The sequence below is a fragment of the Pholcus phalangioides genome, unplaced genomic scaffold, assembly GCF_987345545.1.
Source record: "Pholcus phalangioides strain wild (caught in Gottingen) unplaced genomic scaffold, Ppha-v1.0 ptg000022l_1, whole genome shotgun sequence".
Classification (NCBI taxonomy): Eukaryota; Metazoa; Arthropoda; class Arachnida; order Araneae; family Pholcidae; genus Pholcus; species Pholcus phalangioides.
The window spans coordinates 40122204-40140194 of NW_028301615.1; the positions used below are offsets into that span (position 1 = coordinate 40122204).

At 38.6% G+C, this 17991-nt stretch overlaps 1 protein-coding gene across 1 annotated transcript in view; it reads left to right on the forward strand.

Annotated features, from left to right (window-relative positions):
• The window catches only part of LOC149070429 (glutamate receptor 1-like), a 48121-nt gene extending 30238 nt beyond the window's left edge, over positions 1-17883 (forward strand). Inside the window, exons 6-17 of the mRNA XM_089249539.1 lie at positions 1592-1777; positions 1884-1994; positions 4592-4723; positions 6154-6369; positions 9540-9898; positions 12185-12353; positions 12499-12567; positions 13150-13394; positions 13482-13599; positions 14282-14413; positions 15792-15866; positions 17648-17883. Coding sequence (XP_089105665.1) covers positions 1592-1777; positions 1884-1994; positions 4592-4723; positions 6154-6369; positions 9540-9898; positions 12185-12353; positions 12499-12567; positions 13150-13394; positions 13482-13599; positions 14282-14413; positions 15792-15866; positions 17648-17764 — 1929 coding nt within the window. The 3' untranslated portion in view covers positions 17765-17883. The remainder of the gene's footprint in view (positions 1-1591; positions 1778-1883; positions 1995-4591; positions 4724-6153; positions 6370-9539; positions 9899-12184; positions 12354-12498; positions 12568-13149; positions 13395-13481; positions 13600-14281; positions 14414-15791; positions 15867-17647) is intronic.
• The last annotated feature ends 108 nt before the right edge of the window (positions 17884-17991 follow it).

Below are 17991 nucleotides of genomic sequence, written 5' to 3' on the forward strand. Positions count from 1 at the left end.
CATTTAAAAATTTACTATTCGAACCTTTCGCTATGTAGATGTAGTATTGAGAAAAAAATATTAAAAAATAAACTTTTTTTATATATACGAGCCGCGATAAGTCATCTTTCTGGGCCAGAGACTCTGGCCTATAGTATTTAGGGAATATAATCACTTGGGCTGGTTTTTTTTTTTCCTCTTCATTTTGTACCAATTACTTTGCTTTTAAAGTGGTATGTGTACGGAAATTTGACAAAAAACAGTTTCGAATTGAATTTGAAATCTAAAATTGTCTGTGTTCTAGTTTTTGTTCTACCTGGAATGAAAATATTTCTACAATATTTTAATATGAACAGCTGAAAGGCATTATATATGCTAATGTTTTGCATATATAATGTTTTTCGCAAAAAAAAAGTCAGATTTTTTCAAACACCGTTTGTTCAAGTGTCTTTAAACATTGTCTTTCTCTCAGCACTGAGGTGTTACATGCTTTGGCATAATTTTTTTAAAATTAAAATGACGAGAAGAAATTTTGTGGCACAAGATATGGGTAAATTTTGGTTGTTTTTGCAAAAATTTCCATGTTGTTGAAGTTGATATTCGAAAACAAATAACAACTAAAATTGTAAAAGCTCTCGTTCAATTCTATAAATATATCCATAGAATTCGAGGGAAAAAATCGAGTTTCTAAAGTGAATAGTAAATTTTTAAATGATTTTTAAAAACGGGGATGTTTCTCATAGGAAAGCATGGAAAGCCACGGTTTGTTTGGGCTTACTTGGTCCCTTTAATAGAGCGATCACTGGCTCCATCTGGCAACCCAGATTCCCCATGCTTTCTCAACGGAGGTGCTGGTCGCGTCACCTCCTGTTATTCTTTCCTCCATGTTTGACTTCAGCCACGAATCGCCAACTGAAGCTTTACAAACTTTTCGGACACAGAAGGGATTGAAGAAACGTTAAGACTAAGGTAATCATACGTCCCGTATTTGCCGGAAGAGTCCCAGTTTTTTCTTTTTTTTTCGCTGTTCCGACTTTTTTGCAAAAATGTCCCGGTTTTTTACATATTTCCAACGAAGCCAACTTGACTTTTCATTCTTCAAATGAACGAATTTTTTCATCTTTCCAACTCCGGAATTACTTTACGATAATTACGACTACAAACAAGAATATTCTTCTCTCACATTTGTGGTTTTTTTTAATTCAGGAATTTGAAGTGGAGATTCATCTACGCTATTGGCGACTTCTCTCACTTTTGGCATTATTTTTTGGCAACAATTGGCAATGTCCCGTATCTTCCCGCATTTCGAAGCGGAATTTCCCGTATTTTTCTCGAGGAAATATGGTCAGCCTAACCACTCCCTATTGGACTGGTCTCCCTGGGCGCCTATTGACAAAAAATTAAACTAAACCTTTTTCTGTGGGAAGAAAATTTTCCCTTCGTGAGAATAACTTTTTCGCAAACAATGTACAAATTTATTAAATTTTCATTCATTTTTTTTTACTATTTAAACATTTATGGGATACCCTGTGAGTCAATAATTTCGGTTGCGTCAATTTTTATGATAATATAATTAATGTTACGAATAATTAATTTGATGTTACTTGCACAGATGTCAGCGTACTTCTACCGAGACGCGTCCGTGGTCTTGAGCGAGGCATTAAAGAAGCTTCTAAAACGGATGATAATTCCTCACACAATCGGCGACGCAGATGCCCATGCAGAGATGCGCGACTGCATGCAGGATCCGCCATCACCCTTGCCGTATGGACGACTGCTGTCCGCTTACATCAAGCAGGTACCTTTTTTCACATAATAGCATTCTGTTTTTCATTTTTAACGAGTCATGCGATAATTACATTTGAAATTTTCATTTTCATTTTCCGTGTTTCTGTGGGATTCAGAGCATAGTAGCCGATGGTCTGAGTGGAAGAATCCTCTTTGATGCTGCCAACGGTCAGCGGAAATACTACGAGTTGATGGTCATGAATTCCTCTCATAATGGGAATCAGGTGGTGAGTTTGATACTGTGTTTCTCACTCGATATCTTAATTTATGACATTCAGAAGTCGCCTGTGGAGTCTAATGCTGCATACCAGAGTGCACAACGTTTTCAGTCCGTTGGCCACATATGCGGTAATTCTGCCTCTTGCGAGCCAAAAACTTGTATTTATAGGGTGACCGTATGACCTGCATATATTTTACGGGAATTTTAATCGTCCCAACTTTTTCTTTAAAATGTCTTTTTTCCCCCTATTTTCAACGAAGTTTACTTGAATTTTTGAAATCAAGAATTGCGATTATGCTCATAACTCATAAATTAATGCTTGTGACAAAATTTTTTCATCTAATTAGCAACCTTACGCCTTAGACAATTTTTTGGGAAGCAATTGGCAACTTTACTTGCCTTTGACAACATTTTTGGCTATAATTGCTAAATTTACTTAAAACTGATAATTTTTTTGGCTGTAATAGGCAACTTTACTTTGCCTTTGATAATTTTGCAACTATAGTTGACAACTTGACTTGCGTTTGACAACATTTTTCGCTGTATTTTGTAGCTTTACTCAAATAATTGGTGGTATTCCGTATGGATCCCGATTTCCCTTATTTTTATGAAGAAAATATGGTCATCCTAGGCTTTTATCGTATAGTATGCATTAATATTTTTCTCCCGGAACATCTTTCGTGGGCCAGATGGTACTTCTTGGCGTGCATTTGACCGGCGGTTAGGTGCATCCATGCTGTATACGAATTACCTAGAGGTTGCCAAAGCCAATGTTTTGAGATGATAAAATCTTGGCCATGTTAGGAGCTGGAGCACTTATCTCTACTTTTCCGCTATACCACTGAAGATGCCTCGTTGAGACGAACTCGCTTAATATGAATCAAATGCTTGCCTCGTGGGATGTAGAATTACGGTTAAATTTTCGTCTACGAGTAAATAAGCCACGAACTTTCCCGGTCAAGACGAAATTACAAATTCCTTCCAAAAAAAAAATCCCAGATGTTTTTCCTAATGATTTCTCTATGTGGAAAGAATTTCTGGGTAAAACATTTTCCAATGATCAGTCACATTTCCTCTGTCCTTCTTCGAGTTTATTCGGAAAATGCTCAACAGGTGACCCGCGGGCCGACAGATGAAAAAATTATTACAGTATTTTTTCCTTAGGCACTTTCCTTCTACGCTGATTTCACTGTCTATTGGAGAGCCTAATACTCTTTTAAGAAAAATGAAGAATCTAATTAATAATTCATTAATAATTACTTATAGTTACAGTAGTATTTAATTAAATGGAAAGTTTGGTTAATTAGAAATAAATCCCGTCAAAATGTTTGTGGCCCGCGAGGCCATAGCAAGCAATCATGCTGGGTACGGCTTGTATGTACCCTTGTGCAAACGGCTTATACGACGTACACCGGAGTTATATCCCTGCTACGGCCCGCGACACTGCTGCTTCTGACCATTATGTTTGCTCTCGAACAGAGAGAAGTTGGCCACCCCCTGCTCTACAATTTGAGAATGATTAAGGAAATGCGTCAGTGAGTGAGAATGAAATGAGGCAATGAATGAGCAATCAAGTTCGCCTATGAATGAGTGTGACAGTGAGAAATTGAGCGATAAAATGACCGAGTGAGTGAGCAAATGAGTCACTGAATGAGTGATTTGAGCAATTTAAGTTAGTCTGTGAAGGAGCAATTAAGTGGGGGAAATGAGCTAATGAGTTTCAGTGTGTGAGCGTGCGAGCAAATGCGTCAGTGAGTGCAGTGAGTGAGCAAATTAGTCACTGAATGAACAATTAAGTGAATCTGTGAATGAGAAATTAAGTGAGTTTGGGATTGCCGCGAAACAGTGAGAAATTGAGCAATAGAGTGACCAAGTGAGTGGGTTAGTAAGTGAGAAAGGGAATGGGTGAATGACCATGTGGTTGAGTGACCAAATAAGTGAGTGAATGTGCATGTGGATGATTAAATGAGTGAATGATCACTAGTGACTGAGTAAAACTAACTAGTTGCTCGATCTCGCTCGCTCGCTCGCTCACTCACTCACTAGGTCGCTCTCACTCTATGTCACCCACTCACTAAGTCACTCACTCACTAGGTCATTCACTCTGTCACTCACTCATTAGGCTGCTAACTCTAACACTCGCTAGGTTTCTCAGTCTGTCTCTTATTTACTCACTAGGTGGCACACACTCCGTCACTCACTAACCAATGAGCCACTTACTCAATAACCACTCTTGTCACTCACTCACTCATTGACTCCCTCACTAGGTCATTGCTTGCTCACTCATTCGCCTACTTACTTGCTCATTCACTAGCTCACTCACAATCAGTAGCTCACTCAGTCATGTCGTACTATTGTCGGTGAATTGTTAGTCGATAAATTTTTCGTAAATCGTTTTTAGTACATCAACATGTTTGGAATAGACCCAACGCAGCATTTTCCTTTAGGAAGGTGGACACGAACTTCCTTTTTAGGATCTCTGTTTCCGACAGTATATTGTATTTTCGTAACTTTTTTCTATGCTATTTCTTTGTATTCCGTCATTAGATGTTTAGATATTGATGAATAAATAGATGCGTTCATATATTATGATCGTATTTACAGATGGGTAGATGGACGGATGACAGAGGCCTGCAGCCAGCGCATATGTATCCTCATGCTTTTCCTAACAATAATGATCCAAAGGCGCTTCCCAGAGTCGACGAAAAGAAAAAATACAAAGTGGCCAGCGTTTTAGTACGTTTCACACACAATTTTCATGTTTAAAAAAAAATGCTATCCTTTTTTGAAATTTCCTTACTTATTTTTTACTGCATCTTTTCTCGCTCCGGAATGGCTTATGTTAAAGTAAATTGTGTGCATGCGTGCGTGAGAGAGAGAGACAGTGTGTGTCCTCAGAGAGCGCTTTCCGATCCTTCAACCGAATACATCGTGCTCTGGACTCTCATCCCGAGAAACTAGGTTCAATCCTTGTTGGCGGCACGTAGTGGTTGGCTGAAGTTAGTTTTATGTGGTTCCAAATTCAAGGAGTGAATACGAGCGTTCTCTCATTGGAAAAGGTCTTTCCGCAGAGGGTTGGCGGACCTTCAACACCATAAATATGGTGTATAATATGGTTATATACTTACTATTATGTATATGTTGCTGCCAAAGCCCGAAGTGCGGTCTCTCCGCTACGGCCGCATCGTGACAGCGGTTTCATGGGTTGCCATAACTAATGTGGACATAATTATTACGAAAAAATACGCCAACTTGACGATTATCCCGAATTATGCCTTTTGTTATCGGAATTTGGCCATGCCACTTCTTAAATTTGCCGGCCAATGTCCAATAGTTGGACATTGGCCTGAAATATTTGACGAAATTGGCCAATTTCGGTCTTTGGCAGTAACATATATTTATAGAGCAGCTTTTTTTTTTAAATAACGTGATCACAGCACGCATTTCCCAAGAGATCGTTACGATCTGTCCAGGGAATTTGTTCGTGTTAGTAGACATCCATGCCCGACCCGGGATTCGAACCCAGACCTGTACACTCAGAAGCTAGCTCCATAACCACTGGACTGCTAGGCGGCATTCCTCAACCCTTTTGCACCCGTGGCACCCCTTTCCCTAATCAACGCTTATTCGAGGCTCCCCAGAGATGTTTAACAAAGAGCGTCCCTGACAAAAAACTTTGTCAGGGCACAAACACAGACAAAAATTTCCAGACTCTATTGTCTCACTAGGAGATTTTCTTAGCGCTGATGACAACCCTGTTCCATTCTGGTAACAATCCAGTTCCGATGTTATCCGCACGGCATTGCACTTCAACTCAAGTGGCAGTGGGTGGATGTCAGTGGCAAAAGACGTACTCGGTCTCATGTGGCCAAATGTCCATCAGGCATCACATCAACCAAAATGTTGCTGAAAAATGTGTGGAAACCTGTTACCTTTCTTCTGCCTGTCACTCTGCTTACAGGCACCAAAACCAACTGCTCTTTAATCTAAAAAAATGCTAAATAACTTATTATTATGCTAAATAACTGATAATTCAAATCGAGATCTGAGATAAAAATCGCAATTTTTTTAAAATATTTTGCATAAATTTTCCGTGAATATGTTGGTTTTGTTTTGGCCAATTTTCTAACCTGAAATTCATTTACTTTCTTCTCATCACCAACCAGGGTGCGCCGTTCATGATGATCAAAGAGAACCAGGCGAATGCGTCAGATTTCAGGAGCAACGATGCTTACGAGGGATTCTGCAAGGATCTCTTGGAAATGCTGTCGAAAGAGTTGAAGTTCGATTATGAACTTCAGGTTATGGAAGAAGGTGATTACGGGCGGTACGACGAAGTTATCGGTGCGTGGACTGGGGCCATAGGTGGACTCATCAGAGGGGTGAGCATTTTTTCCCTGATTTTACACTACAATGTTTTTGTTCATTCACAGTCAAGGAAATAAAATTATCGCGCATTTTGGCAAAAAAAAATTGTTGATTTTGGGAAAACAATTTTGTTTGGCTAACACTTTACATATCTGGTGATAAATTCTCCAATATAGTGGGGGTGGAGGTAACACGCAATAACAAGTTTAAAATTACTCTACACGCGAAGAGGAAAAAGTACCAATCGTGAAGGAAAATGACTGAACATGCTTCTAACGGGGTTGAATATTTCAGTACATTTTCAATTAGCGGCAACTCGCTGCATGGGGGATTTTTTTTTTGAGGTGGGGGGGGGGGCGTTTGTCACCTAACTGACCGCTAGAAAACTGACACGTCATGAAATTTCAAAACGTTATAACTCCCTAAATATACGTCTGATCCTAAAACTGAAAACCCTCTACTATATTAGTTTTACCACAAGGAATCACGTTTGTAATTATTGGGTGGTCGATAATATCCACCCAGTATAAGACACGAAGAGACATCCTCTCCCGACACAAAAACGAGGAAAAAGTAACAAAAAATGAACAGCTTTATAGATGAGAATAAGCGTGAGAGTGATTGCGCCATCTACGATTGCGTGTATATGTGAAATAGTATACAGTACAAGTACAAAAGATACTTTTCAGAATGGCGCTACTAGAGTAGCGAGGAAACTAGCACGCGAAGTCACAAATCAAGCGGTCATTGAGGTATTCTAGTCGAGCGGCGGAGTCTATAATAACCATTATTCTCGTCTAAAGAGTGACATAGAAATACACGTGTTGGTTCGCCAGGATACTTAGTGTTCTGGTATCTAGCAGGGCTGGACAAATCTCCAAAAATTCACATGCCCGGTCGGGCATGTTACTTGAAATAATAGATGTTGAATCCACATTCGCATGCCCAAAAAATATTATGATTGGTCTATACTTTTTGATAACAATTATATCGAAAGTCACATAATTTTTTCATCAAAATTTTGAAAAAGAAATACGAAAATTCAGAAAGAATGATCTCAACAATTACAAATCTTAAATTAGTCAAACCGCTATAATTTCCCGTGCTGTTGGCGCACCTCGCTTATAGAATCACAGCCGATTTACGGTGCGGGCCCGGACTTGAGCAGGCGCGGGCCTAGGATAGGGTGACCAGATCATGCAACTGAAAAATCGGGACAAATGCTGATATGAACCAGGTCATAACGCAAATTCACAGATCAAAACCGGGGCATCTCAAAAAAAAGAAAATTTAAATTCAGGGAGCATTATATATAATATGAAATCGTGACTAAAATTACATAATGGCACCGAAAGAGCCTGTACCTTGAAAATTATCATGAACTTACATAAATGGAAGAAATAATTTGCGAACCTGTGAAAAAAAATATTAGAAGGAAAATTTCACAACCTAACTTTTTAAATTTCATATTTATACTGAGACACAATATAAATACGAGAAACCGCGTTAAGCTAGGACCCTTCTGTTATCTATTGAATAAAAATCGAACTATCTGTTATAATTCTTTAAATTGAACTATTATTGTTGTAATAGCATGTGCAAAGTGAAAAAATGAACAGCATGTGATATGAAACTATAATTTCTTTTTCTTTTTTATGCTGCTTACTGGTGTAAATTTTATGCGCCAAAATACCGGTTAATATGTTTTTTGATGCGTACAAAAAGCGATCTAAGAGCAAACTGAAAACATATTAACCGGTATTTTGGCGCATAAAATTTATACTGGTATGTAATGTAAAAACAACTAATGTGTATGATGTAACATATTTTGTTCGTTTTCAGGTTGTGTACGAACTGGTTTGAAACAACCAACTTCACTTGAAAAATTATAACAAATAGTTTAGTTTTTATTTGATAGGTGACAGCAACAAAACCATTTTTTTGTGATGGATATTTTTATCGTTTTCTTTTCTTTTTTTGTATATAGAGAAATGCGCACAAATATTTAATACAATTTTAGAATCAATCGCAGAATTTTTATCCCTTCCGGACACTTTACATATTGTATAATAGGGCCATAATTTTTTTTGAAAAATATTTTTTTATATTTTTATGCAAATTAAAAAGTATTTTCACTTCTTCCATGAATGCCACAACGATAAACTATTTCGGTGGAAATGAGGTTTTCCGTTTTCCAAAACAGCCCAGTTGCAATATATGAAGGCCAATGACCGCACCGGGCTGCTGAATATTTGGACCGTGAAAAGTTTACCAAAATACGTTGACTACACATTTGCATCATGGCTACCAAAGAAAGCATTTCTGTGGAATTTCATGCATGTGTGTAAGAATACATGCATCATTGTTGTTTTATGAAAAAACGAGTGTTTAATTTTTTTCCATAATACGCCTATATATCTATATATAGGGTGGACAAAAAGTCCGTAGAAACTTTAAAAATTCATAAAAACCGGAAAAATAACCGAAATAAAAAACAGTTTGCAGGCTTAGCATTAGCTAGGTCACGGGAATTTTTTTAAGATAGGGATAAAAAAGTAACTAAAAAACCATCTGATAGGTGGCGCTGACATACACAAGTCAAAGAAAAGATACGCAAATAACTAACAGAATGCCCCCAAATCGTTGATTACAGCAATATGTGTTCCACATGACCACTACCACAGGGTACAACACATTGCCGGCGAGTCACAAATACAGCAACGTTAGAGTGCAACAAGTCCGGATGTACACATGACACCTCTCTGCGGATCGCGTCTTTCAATTCCGACAGATTGGATGGACTGGAGCGATACACTTTTTTTTACTTGTGTACGTCAGCGCCACCTATCTCGGCTGTTTTTAGTTAATTTTTTTTCCTGTCCAAAAAAATCACGTGACCTAGTGATGCTAACCCTGCAAATCTTTTTTTACTTCGGTTATTTTTCCGACCCAGTTTTTTCCTGGGCGGGCATTTGGTCGAAAGAAATAAGTGCCCGGTTGAAATTTGTACATTCTCCGGGTATGTCGGATAATAGATTTCATGATTTTCAGTAGATACCATGTCCAGCCCTCGTATCTAGGCATCATGAGTATCCCCGAATGATGTAACGGCCTAAGGATTCACGTTAATTTTTTTTTTCAATGTTTTACAACCAAAATAACTTTCAACGTTACTCTTCCTCAGAAAGCTGACATGGTAATCGCCGACTTGCACGTCATCGGCCGTCGCCAAAGAGTCGTAGAATTCACTGATCCTTTCGCAGCAGTGACACTGAGCGTCCTCATGAAGAACCCTCAACGAGTTTCGTCGGGATCTTGGACGTTCTTTTTCCTGTCGGCCTTCTCGAAAGAAACTTGGGCCTGCATCATCGTCTCGGCCGTTGTAGTGTCGGCTCTTTTCTATGTATTATCGAAATTCACCGGATCGTCGCCAGACAACATCGAAGCCGCCAATAGGGTATGGGGTAAGAAATTCACAGTCGTTCGATGCACGTGGTTCACGACCGGCAGCGCTCTCATGCAGGGAACTGGTCTCTATCCCAGGTGAGTGTACATCGCCTAAGCAATTGGTATCAATTTGTTTCCTCCGACACACGATCCTACTCTTTTACGGGGGCAAATGGCTAAAATTGACAATTGTCGATAGAGACTAAGCCATATACGCTCAACTCATGGCTCGCTGGCCAAACCTGGCTCTCGGAGTCATCCTATGTGGCTATGTGGTGAACGAACAAATAACCAGACCCCTTAAGTGGCCCTCGAAAGATTATAAAAACCACTCAAGTGGCAGGCGGCTCATTTCCAGATTGCTTCATTGGTTACTTCATTGGCTCGCTGCATATTTCCAGGTCATTTTAGCTGTGAATGGCGCATATCCAGATCACAAAGATGACCCACAAGCACATCACTCAAATCACTTGAGTGACCAGCGGCACACCTCAGTTCACTAGACTGACAGGTGGTACTTTTTACATAGTACTGTAGTGGCTGACGACACACATCTGATTATAGATCATTTGAATTGCTCTTAACGCATTTTCAGATCACTGAAATTGCCTGCGACACCTTTCCAGATAACTGAAGTGCTTGTCTTGGCACCTACACCTAAACACCTCCAAAAAAGTTTTTATGAAACTTACTCGTAAAAGATCTCCCCTCGTTTTCCCTTACTCAATTAATAATTCTTTTATCACAGAGGTTTTCCATTACAAATACCTTGGTGTGATAATTTCTGCTGACCATATATTTCAAAAATGCCTTCAAAAACTTCTTTCCTTCGTCGTAACCAAAAATATTCCACCCGCCACCTCCGACATCTTTGCTTCCAAACTTATATCCTTTACACCCTCTCTTACGCCTTCGAAATTTTGGATCCCCATACACAAAGCAATATAGATAAATTGGAAATCTATCCAAAACAAATCTACCCGTTTTATTTCAAACTGCTGGTCTTCCTCTGTTTCCATCACAGAGCTCAAACGCTCCCAACTTAATATCCTCCCACTTACCTCCCGTAGATATATGGCTCGCCTATCCCTACTTTCCAAAATTATCCACGGCTGTTTTAACATTGACACTACCCCACATTCTAATCAAATCTTCACATTTTTCCAATAGAGTCAATCACTCCCAAAAATTTTAATCCTTTCTTGCATCCACAGATTGCTTCAAGTATAGTTTTTCCCCCGTACAATTATTGATTGGAACAACCTCCCATCAAATTCTGTAGACAGTACTTCAATCTCTGATTTTGTATGTAGCATCAATCGCCTATGTCAATTCCCATCACCGCACCCTCTTGTATAGGACTCGCCCAAACAATATTGTAAAAATAAATAAATAATAAAATTATGATATATATAAACATACAGTGTGGTCGAGAAGTCCTGGACACATACTAAAAATTAATATCAAATCAACCAATTCAAGGAAACATATTTTCTGGATACCATGCCGAGGTGAGTTCGGAAAGAAAAATCATCTGGTCTCCACCGAGACTCGAACCCAGGCCCTTTTGTGAACCGGGCAAACATGCCACCATCTACAACACTGGAGACACGACCCTGCCTTATTTATTTCACGCACTGTTGAGTGAAGCGCTGAAGTAGACGCAATTGCCTCTACTCAGATGATAACATGTTTATATCCAGTTTTGCAAGGGAGCATGTGTTCTAGTCCCGGTGGGACCAAGATAACTTTATTTCCGAGTTCACTTCGGGATAATATCCAGAAAACATGTTTCCTTGATATCTTAGGCTGGGAAAAAATCCGTCTAAATCAACCAATTGACAGAGAAAGGGGCGGTTTAAACTAAAATACTTAGCATGGCCTAGACTGGTTTTTTTTTCTCCCGATAGATAAAAAATCAAATTTCACTCACAGGTGGCGCTGTGAAACGAAAAAACCGACATAACACATAAAGTGCAACGCAAGGAGTTTATAATTAATGTTTTTGACAATTTCCGTTACATAAAACTACCACATTTCAATATGAGAGCTTTTTTTAGCTCTACATCTAAACGGTAATATGGTAGTTTTATGCAACGCAAATTGTCATAAACATTAATTATGCTCCTTTTATGTTGTATTTTATGTGTAATGTTGAGTTTTTCGTTTTCAACTCCACCTTTGAGTGAAATTTGAACTTTTTTTTCAATTTTTATAAAAAAAAACTCTAGGCCATGATAAGTATTTTAGTGCAAACCAAATGTCAATTGAATGATTTTTTATTAATTTTTAAAATGCGTGTCCGAGACTTTTCGTCAAACATGTGTGAACAACATAGTTATTAATGTGTGTGATTATGCCTTACGTCAATTTCTTTTGCAGGTTTACATCGAGTCGTATTTTAGGAGGAACCTGGTGGTGCTTCACACTCATCATTCTGGCATTGTACATTGCGAGCTTGACGACACAAGTGTACATGAACAACACGGACAAAAATGGCAGCACCCGATTGGCAAGGCTCAATTCGTTATCTTTGGAGTCCATCGTAAGGGTAAATATGTTTAACATTTTCTACTATGAAGCAAATCTTTACGAGGATGTGAGGAAGCCTGGCACCCTTTTTTTAACTAAGTCCCACTGGGCATGCTTCATTATTAGCCTTATTCATAATGACTGAATCTTTCCCTCATTCAAAGGAAGCCATCTGGAACGATTGGCCTCGAGTCGGTGTTATGAAAGACAGCAATACCAGGAGATTTCTTAAGGTAAGTAAATTTCTGTAAGAGGAAAATTCATCGCCAACAATTCACTGCCACGCAATTCACCAACATGACACTCTTCATCGCTTGAAAAATTCACCGACAAGCAATTCTTTGGCAAAGTGACATAGTGAGTGAGGGGATGATCAGGTGAGTGGGTCAAAGTGAGTCAGGAAGTTAATGAGCAGGTGAGCAAATGAAAGAGTGAATTGGCAAGTAAGTGAGTGAGGGAGTTAGTGACTGAGCAAGGAACAGATGAACATGCAAGTGAACAAGTGAGTGAGTTACTCACGCTGTCACTCATATGGTCTTTCGGTCACTCATACGGTTACTCAATCACTCACACATTTACTCACTTCCTCAATCACTCAATCATTTTCTCACTGATGATGAACTGTTGTTGGTAAATTGTTTGTCGGTGAATTTTTCTTGTAGTAAATTGCTTATCGGTAAATGGCGTGGCTGTGAAATGTCAGTGAATTTTCCGTGAATCGTAAATTTCAATTATGGACTATTCTACGGAAGAAGAAGCAACATAGAAATCCTTCTATATGATCCAGATTGTATTTTTCATTTTAAAAATAACAGGAGTCAACGATTCCGGTCTACAAAGAATACACCGATTATCTGAAGAAGAACCCTAGCCTGACAACGGATTCTATTCTGGAAGGTGTCACGAAGGTCAGGCAGTCGGACGGTGATTACGCTTTCCTGATGGAATCTCTGATCTCTGACTACTTCAGCGGTCAAGAACCGTGCGATGCCGTATCTCTACACGACAGTATCGTCTACACGACTTACGCTATAGCTTTGCCTCTCTGGTCTCCAATGAAGTAAGTGTCATTTATTTGAGTCATCCAAAATGATGGATACACGTGGTTGTGACTTTATTTAGAAAATTATTTTGATATTCGTGACAGGTTTGAAATCAATGAGGGTCTACGCGTTTTGTCTCAGAGGGGAGAGTTAGGGAACCTGCACAGGAAATGGTTCGTCGAAAGCAACCATTGCAGAAATGATACGCCAAAGACGAAAAACGTAAGAATTATTTTCAATTGTCATCTACTTTTTTTTTCGAGGTGTTTCAGCACTGACTAGAGAACCAAACACACTCCCACGTTAACATTCCAACAGGAACCTCTAACGTATAGGGAGCAGCATATATGAAAGAAATCAGATCTCCCACGAAATCCCATAGCACCCCACACTAGATGCCGAAACCAAACCCATTCCATCATTGCATCCACCACAAAGCCCACCCGAAAAGTACGAGAAGAGCTAGAGGTCCCAGATGTAGGTGCTGGACTTGCATCTCGCAAACCCTTTTTGGAACAATAGAAGAATATGCAGTGTGCGTGGCAAGCAAAGGGTATGGCATTTCACTGGCGAACCGTTTATCCTAGAGGTATATTTCCAATTCGAAAAAGGTTTCCAAATAATGTGTAGTACTGAGATATGTCATTCCTGTTTCAAGGAGTTGTTAATTATTAAAATAGTGTTTTAATTATCAAAATAGAAAACTTTTTATACAGTTCTCGTGTGCATTAAAACTCAATTAAAAGTTGCCATATCTCTTTTGATGCCAACAAAAAAAAATTCATCTTTCCAAGTGCAATATTCACAGAGATATTCGAATTCGAAAAACGGCCCATGTATGCAATAGATAACGTGTGTCAATGAACGAATAGCAATTTATCTCTTTTTCTTCTTCTTTTCGCAGAGTAACCCAATACGCATGGAATCAACATTAGGATTATTCTTAGTCACTCTGTTTGGATTTGTAATGGTGGCTATTGTCGGATGTGTTCAATACTATTTGAGGAAGAGGATGAGGGAAGAACGAAGAGTTAGGGTGAGTGCAATGATTCGATTCTGTTTACCTTCCGAAATCATTCAAGATTTCCTGCAGTTAAGACTTTCATTCATCTAGCCTTTCACACTAATATGGTGAAATACTGGGACTTATTGAGGACACCATTGTTCAAATGACTATATTTAAAACTCGAACTCAGGTGCTGTGGTATGATGCTCGTCTACCACCATGGACGCTACTGTCAGGTCTGCAGGTTCGATCCCAAGGATTGGGAAAGATCTTTCCTGTCAGACCTGAGGTGACCACCGATAGATGTCGATTTCTCAACAGGTTCTCTTCAAAACCCGCCACCGCCTCAAGACGAAGACGGTGGGGAGTCCCAAGGGGCTCCGCGTTCGCTCGAAGAAAATAAAATAAAAACTAAATTTGAAAAAAAAAACATTTTTTTGAAATAATAAAAATAAATCAGTAACTGATGAATAAATAAAAAATAGGCCTGCGGGGACCCGCGAGTCAAAAAAAGGTTGAGAACCGCTGCTCTAGAGCATGGGTGCACAATCTCCTCGCCGCGGACCGAATGCGGCCCACCAAAGAGTTTCATCCGGCACGCAAAAGTTGCTTCGGTAGAAAAGTATCAGTAGACACAATGCTATAAAAATACCTAAGCTAACCATACTTCTTTCATAAGAATACCGAATATTGCCAAAAATTTTATCAAGGCAAATAAAGTTGTCAATACTGCCAAAAAAAATTGTCAAAGACAAGTAACGTTGTCAATACACCCGAAAAAAAGTTGTCGCAGGTGAGTAAAGTTACCAGTTAAAGTCGGAATAATTGTCACAAAGGCATGTAAAGTTGCAGTTTACAGCCAAAAACATTGTCAAAGGCAGTAAAGTTGACAGTTAGAGACAAAAACATTGTCGAGGGGTAAGAAAAGTTCCCAATTACAGTCGGAAAAAAAATTATCAGACAAATAAAGTTACCAGCTATCACTATTATTGCTGAAAAATCGCCATTCTCGGAAAATGATGGATACTGCAAGTCAAAATGTAATCCACCAAAAAAAACGTATATACTTGACAAATACGTGAGATGTACATATATATATATATATATATATATATATATATATATATATATATATATATATATATATATATGTCCAGCTTATAAGTAATTATGATAGTCATAAATACCATAATATTATTTACAAGCCATAAAAATAACCTTAATATTTCTGATTTCAAAATCCAACTGAGCCTTGTTGAAAATGAGACATTTTATAAAAAAGTTGAGACGGCCAAAAAAAACGGGAATATCTCGTAAAATACGGGTCATACGATAGCATATAAATTTCCATTGATATTTCTAAGTTAATAGTTGTTATTTTTGTTTATTTTCTTTGAATTCTCTTCAGTTATCCTTCGAAGAGGTCGCAATGGGTAACACATTGCCCTTACCACCACCAGAGCTTCTGATGGAGCCTCCATCAGTAAGTGATCGATCATACGATTTGTTTTTCAATACGAGAGTTGTCTTATCATAAGATTGTGTATATTATTACAGCTTGTATCACTTGTGTGTAGTGGTCATTCAAGTATGACGTCAGCATCGATGGGAGAGTTTCGGGTTTGCTGACTTTTGATGACAAGGGGGGGGGGGTTTGAATGATGCTTACGTAATCAATCACCCTTTATAAAAATATGAAATATTCTTAATGGCATCTTACTCGGTAAGAAAAACCTTTGGCTAGTTTGTGGGCGCCTGAACTAGCATTCTCCCGGTTGAAAAAGTCCTCTGCAGAGCCACTTTAGTGATCTTTAAATGTTTCGCGGATTCTTCAAGTGATCTGGAAATGTATTAGGGCAGCCGAAGTGTTTTAGAAATGTGTTGCGGGCCGCTTAAGAGTGCTTTGGGACTGTGCCGCGCGTCACTCATGATCCGAAATTATGCCGCCAATCACTTAAGTAATCTGGGAATGTGCAGCGGTAACTTTAGTAATCTAGAACTGCACTGTGGGCCGTTTAAGTGCTCTAAGACTGTGCCACGTGACACTCAAACAATCTCTAAATGTGCTACGGACCGCTTAAGTGTCCTGTAACTGTGCCACGGGTCACTCAAGTGATATATAAATGTGCCACTGGTCACTTAAACGATCTGTAAACGGGCTGCTTAGTTCATTTTTACAAAATTATGTTTGACGTGGCGGGGCCACATCAAATAACCCCGAGGGCCACATTTGGTACGCGTTCCATGGATTTAGCATATATGACTTAGAGCAGGGGTCTTGGTGCTGACGTAATACTTGAACGGCCCCATAGTATTGCGACTGCTCTCTGTCAAAGGGACGAATAGATCTAGCTAGCTAATTAATTTACTGATTCGGCTAAATTGGCAAAATATCAGCCAAGTGGAAGAAAAGTGTGAGCCACTGTTTACAGATATTGGCGAGTGAATTCTCTCTATATATGGTGAATTCGATGCTTAATGTTCTTGGAAAATTATGTATTTCACACTATTAGCTATCCCAAATTGTTTGCACAGTGAATATATCTACAACCGGTGACTATAAAAACATGCTTTCAATTACAAAAATGTTTTCAAATGACGTGCGATTACTCAAAGGTCTTTTTTCCAAGGGGAGTCTTCTCTTTTCCAAAATTTCCAAGAAGTTGAATACATACAAAAATAGGAAAATTAACTTCTTTCCCTGTGTGCCAAAACTCTTACTTACTAAAATGCAAATGCGACTCTGAGAAGTCATTCGTAAAAAATTGCATGTTTTTAAATGCAATATTGACGGAGATATTCGACTTTTAAGTTTTCATCATTAGTCACCGATGATTCATGGTATGGTTTATACAAATTGCGAAACGTACATCAAATTCAGTTGTAAAAATTCTGTAATTTTCAAAAAAGATGGCAGAATATTATTATTATTATTATATATATATATATATATATATTTTTTTTTTTTTTTTTTTTTTTTTTTTTTTTTTTTGCATGAGTTTTCAGAGCGGGATATCTACATCTCAAGTTTTAGTACGCTAGGGACTGTATTAAAAGTTAACTTCTTTGTTTTTTATGTATACGACCCCTTTTTGAGATTTTAAGTAATTTCACGTTATTTGAAAACTTTTTGTAATTGAAAATATGTTTTTAAGGCCACCGGTTGCAGAGATATCTGCTGTGCAAACAATGTGGGACAGCCTGTATAGAGATTTACTGTATTGCAATTAGGTCTGATAATTCGAATAACGGTTCACTTTTTAGGACGATGACAGTGGACTTATTGATGGGTGGGCCGAGAGGAAGTTGGTACCGTCCTCGTTCGTTGGCGAAGAAGATGGTGACGGCCAACGTGCCACAGTTAGAAAAGACGATAAATGAATGAGTCACCATCGTCGGGGAAGTGCACAAAACAAACTTTACAGTTTTGTTTAATATTGTTTTGATTATACACATTTTGTAAAGCGGAACAAAAATTATAAAACATTTCATGCCAAATCCTTTTTGCGATTCGTTCTTGAGTATAACGTAACAAAAACATCATCAGGGTCCCTAATGGAGGAACATTATGGAGCCTGGTTCCCTCGATTATATCCACCCTATAGTAA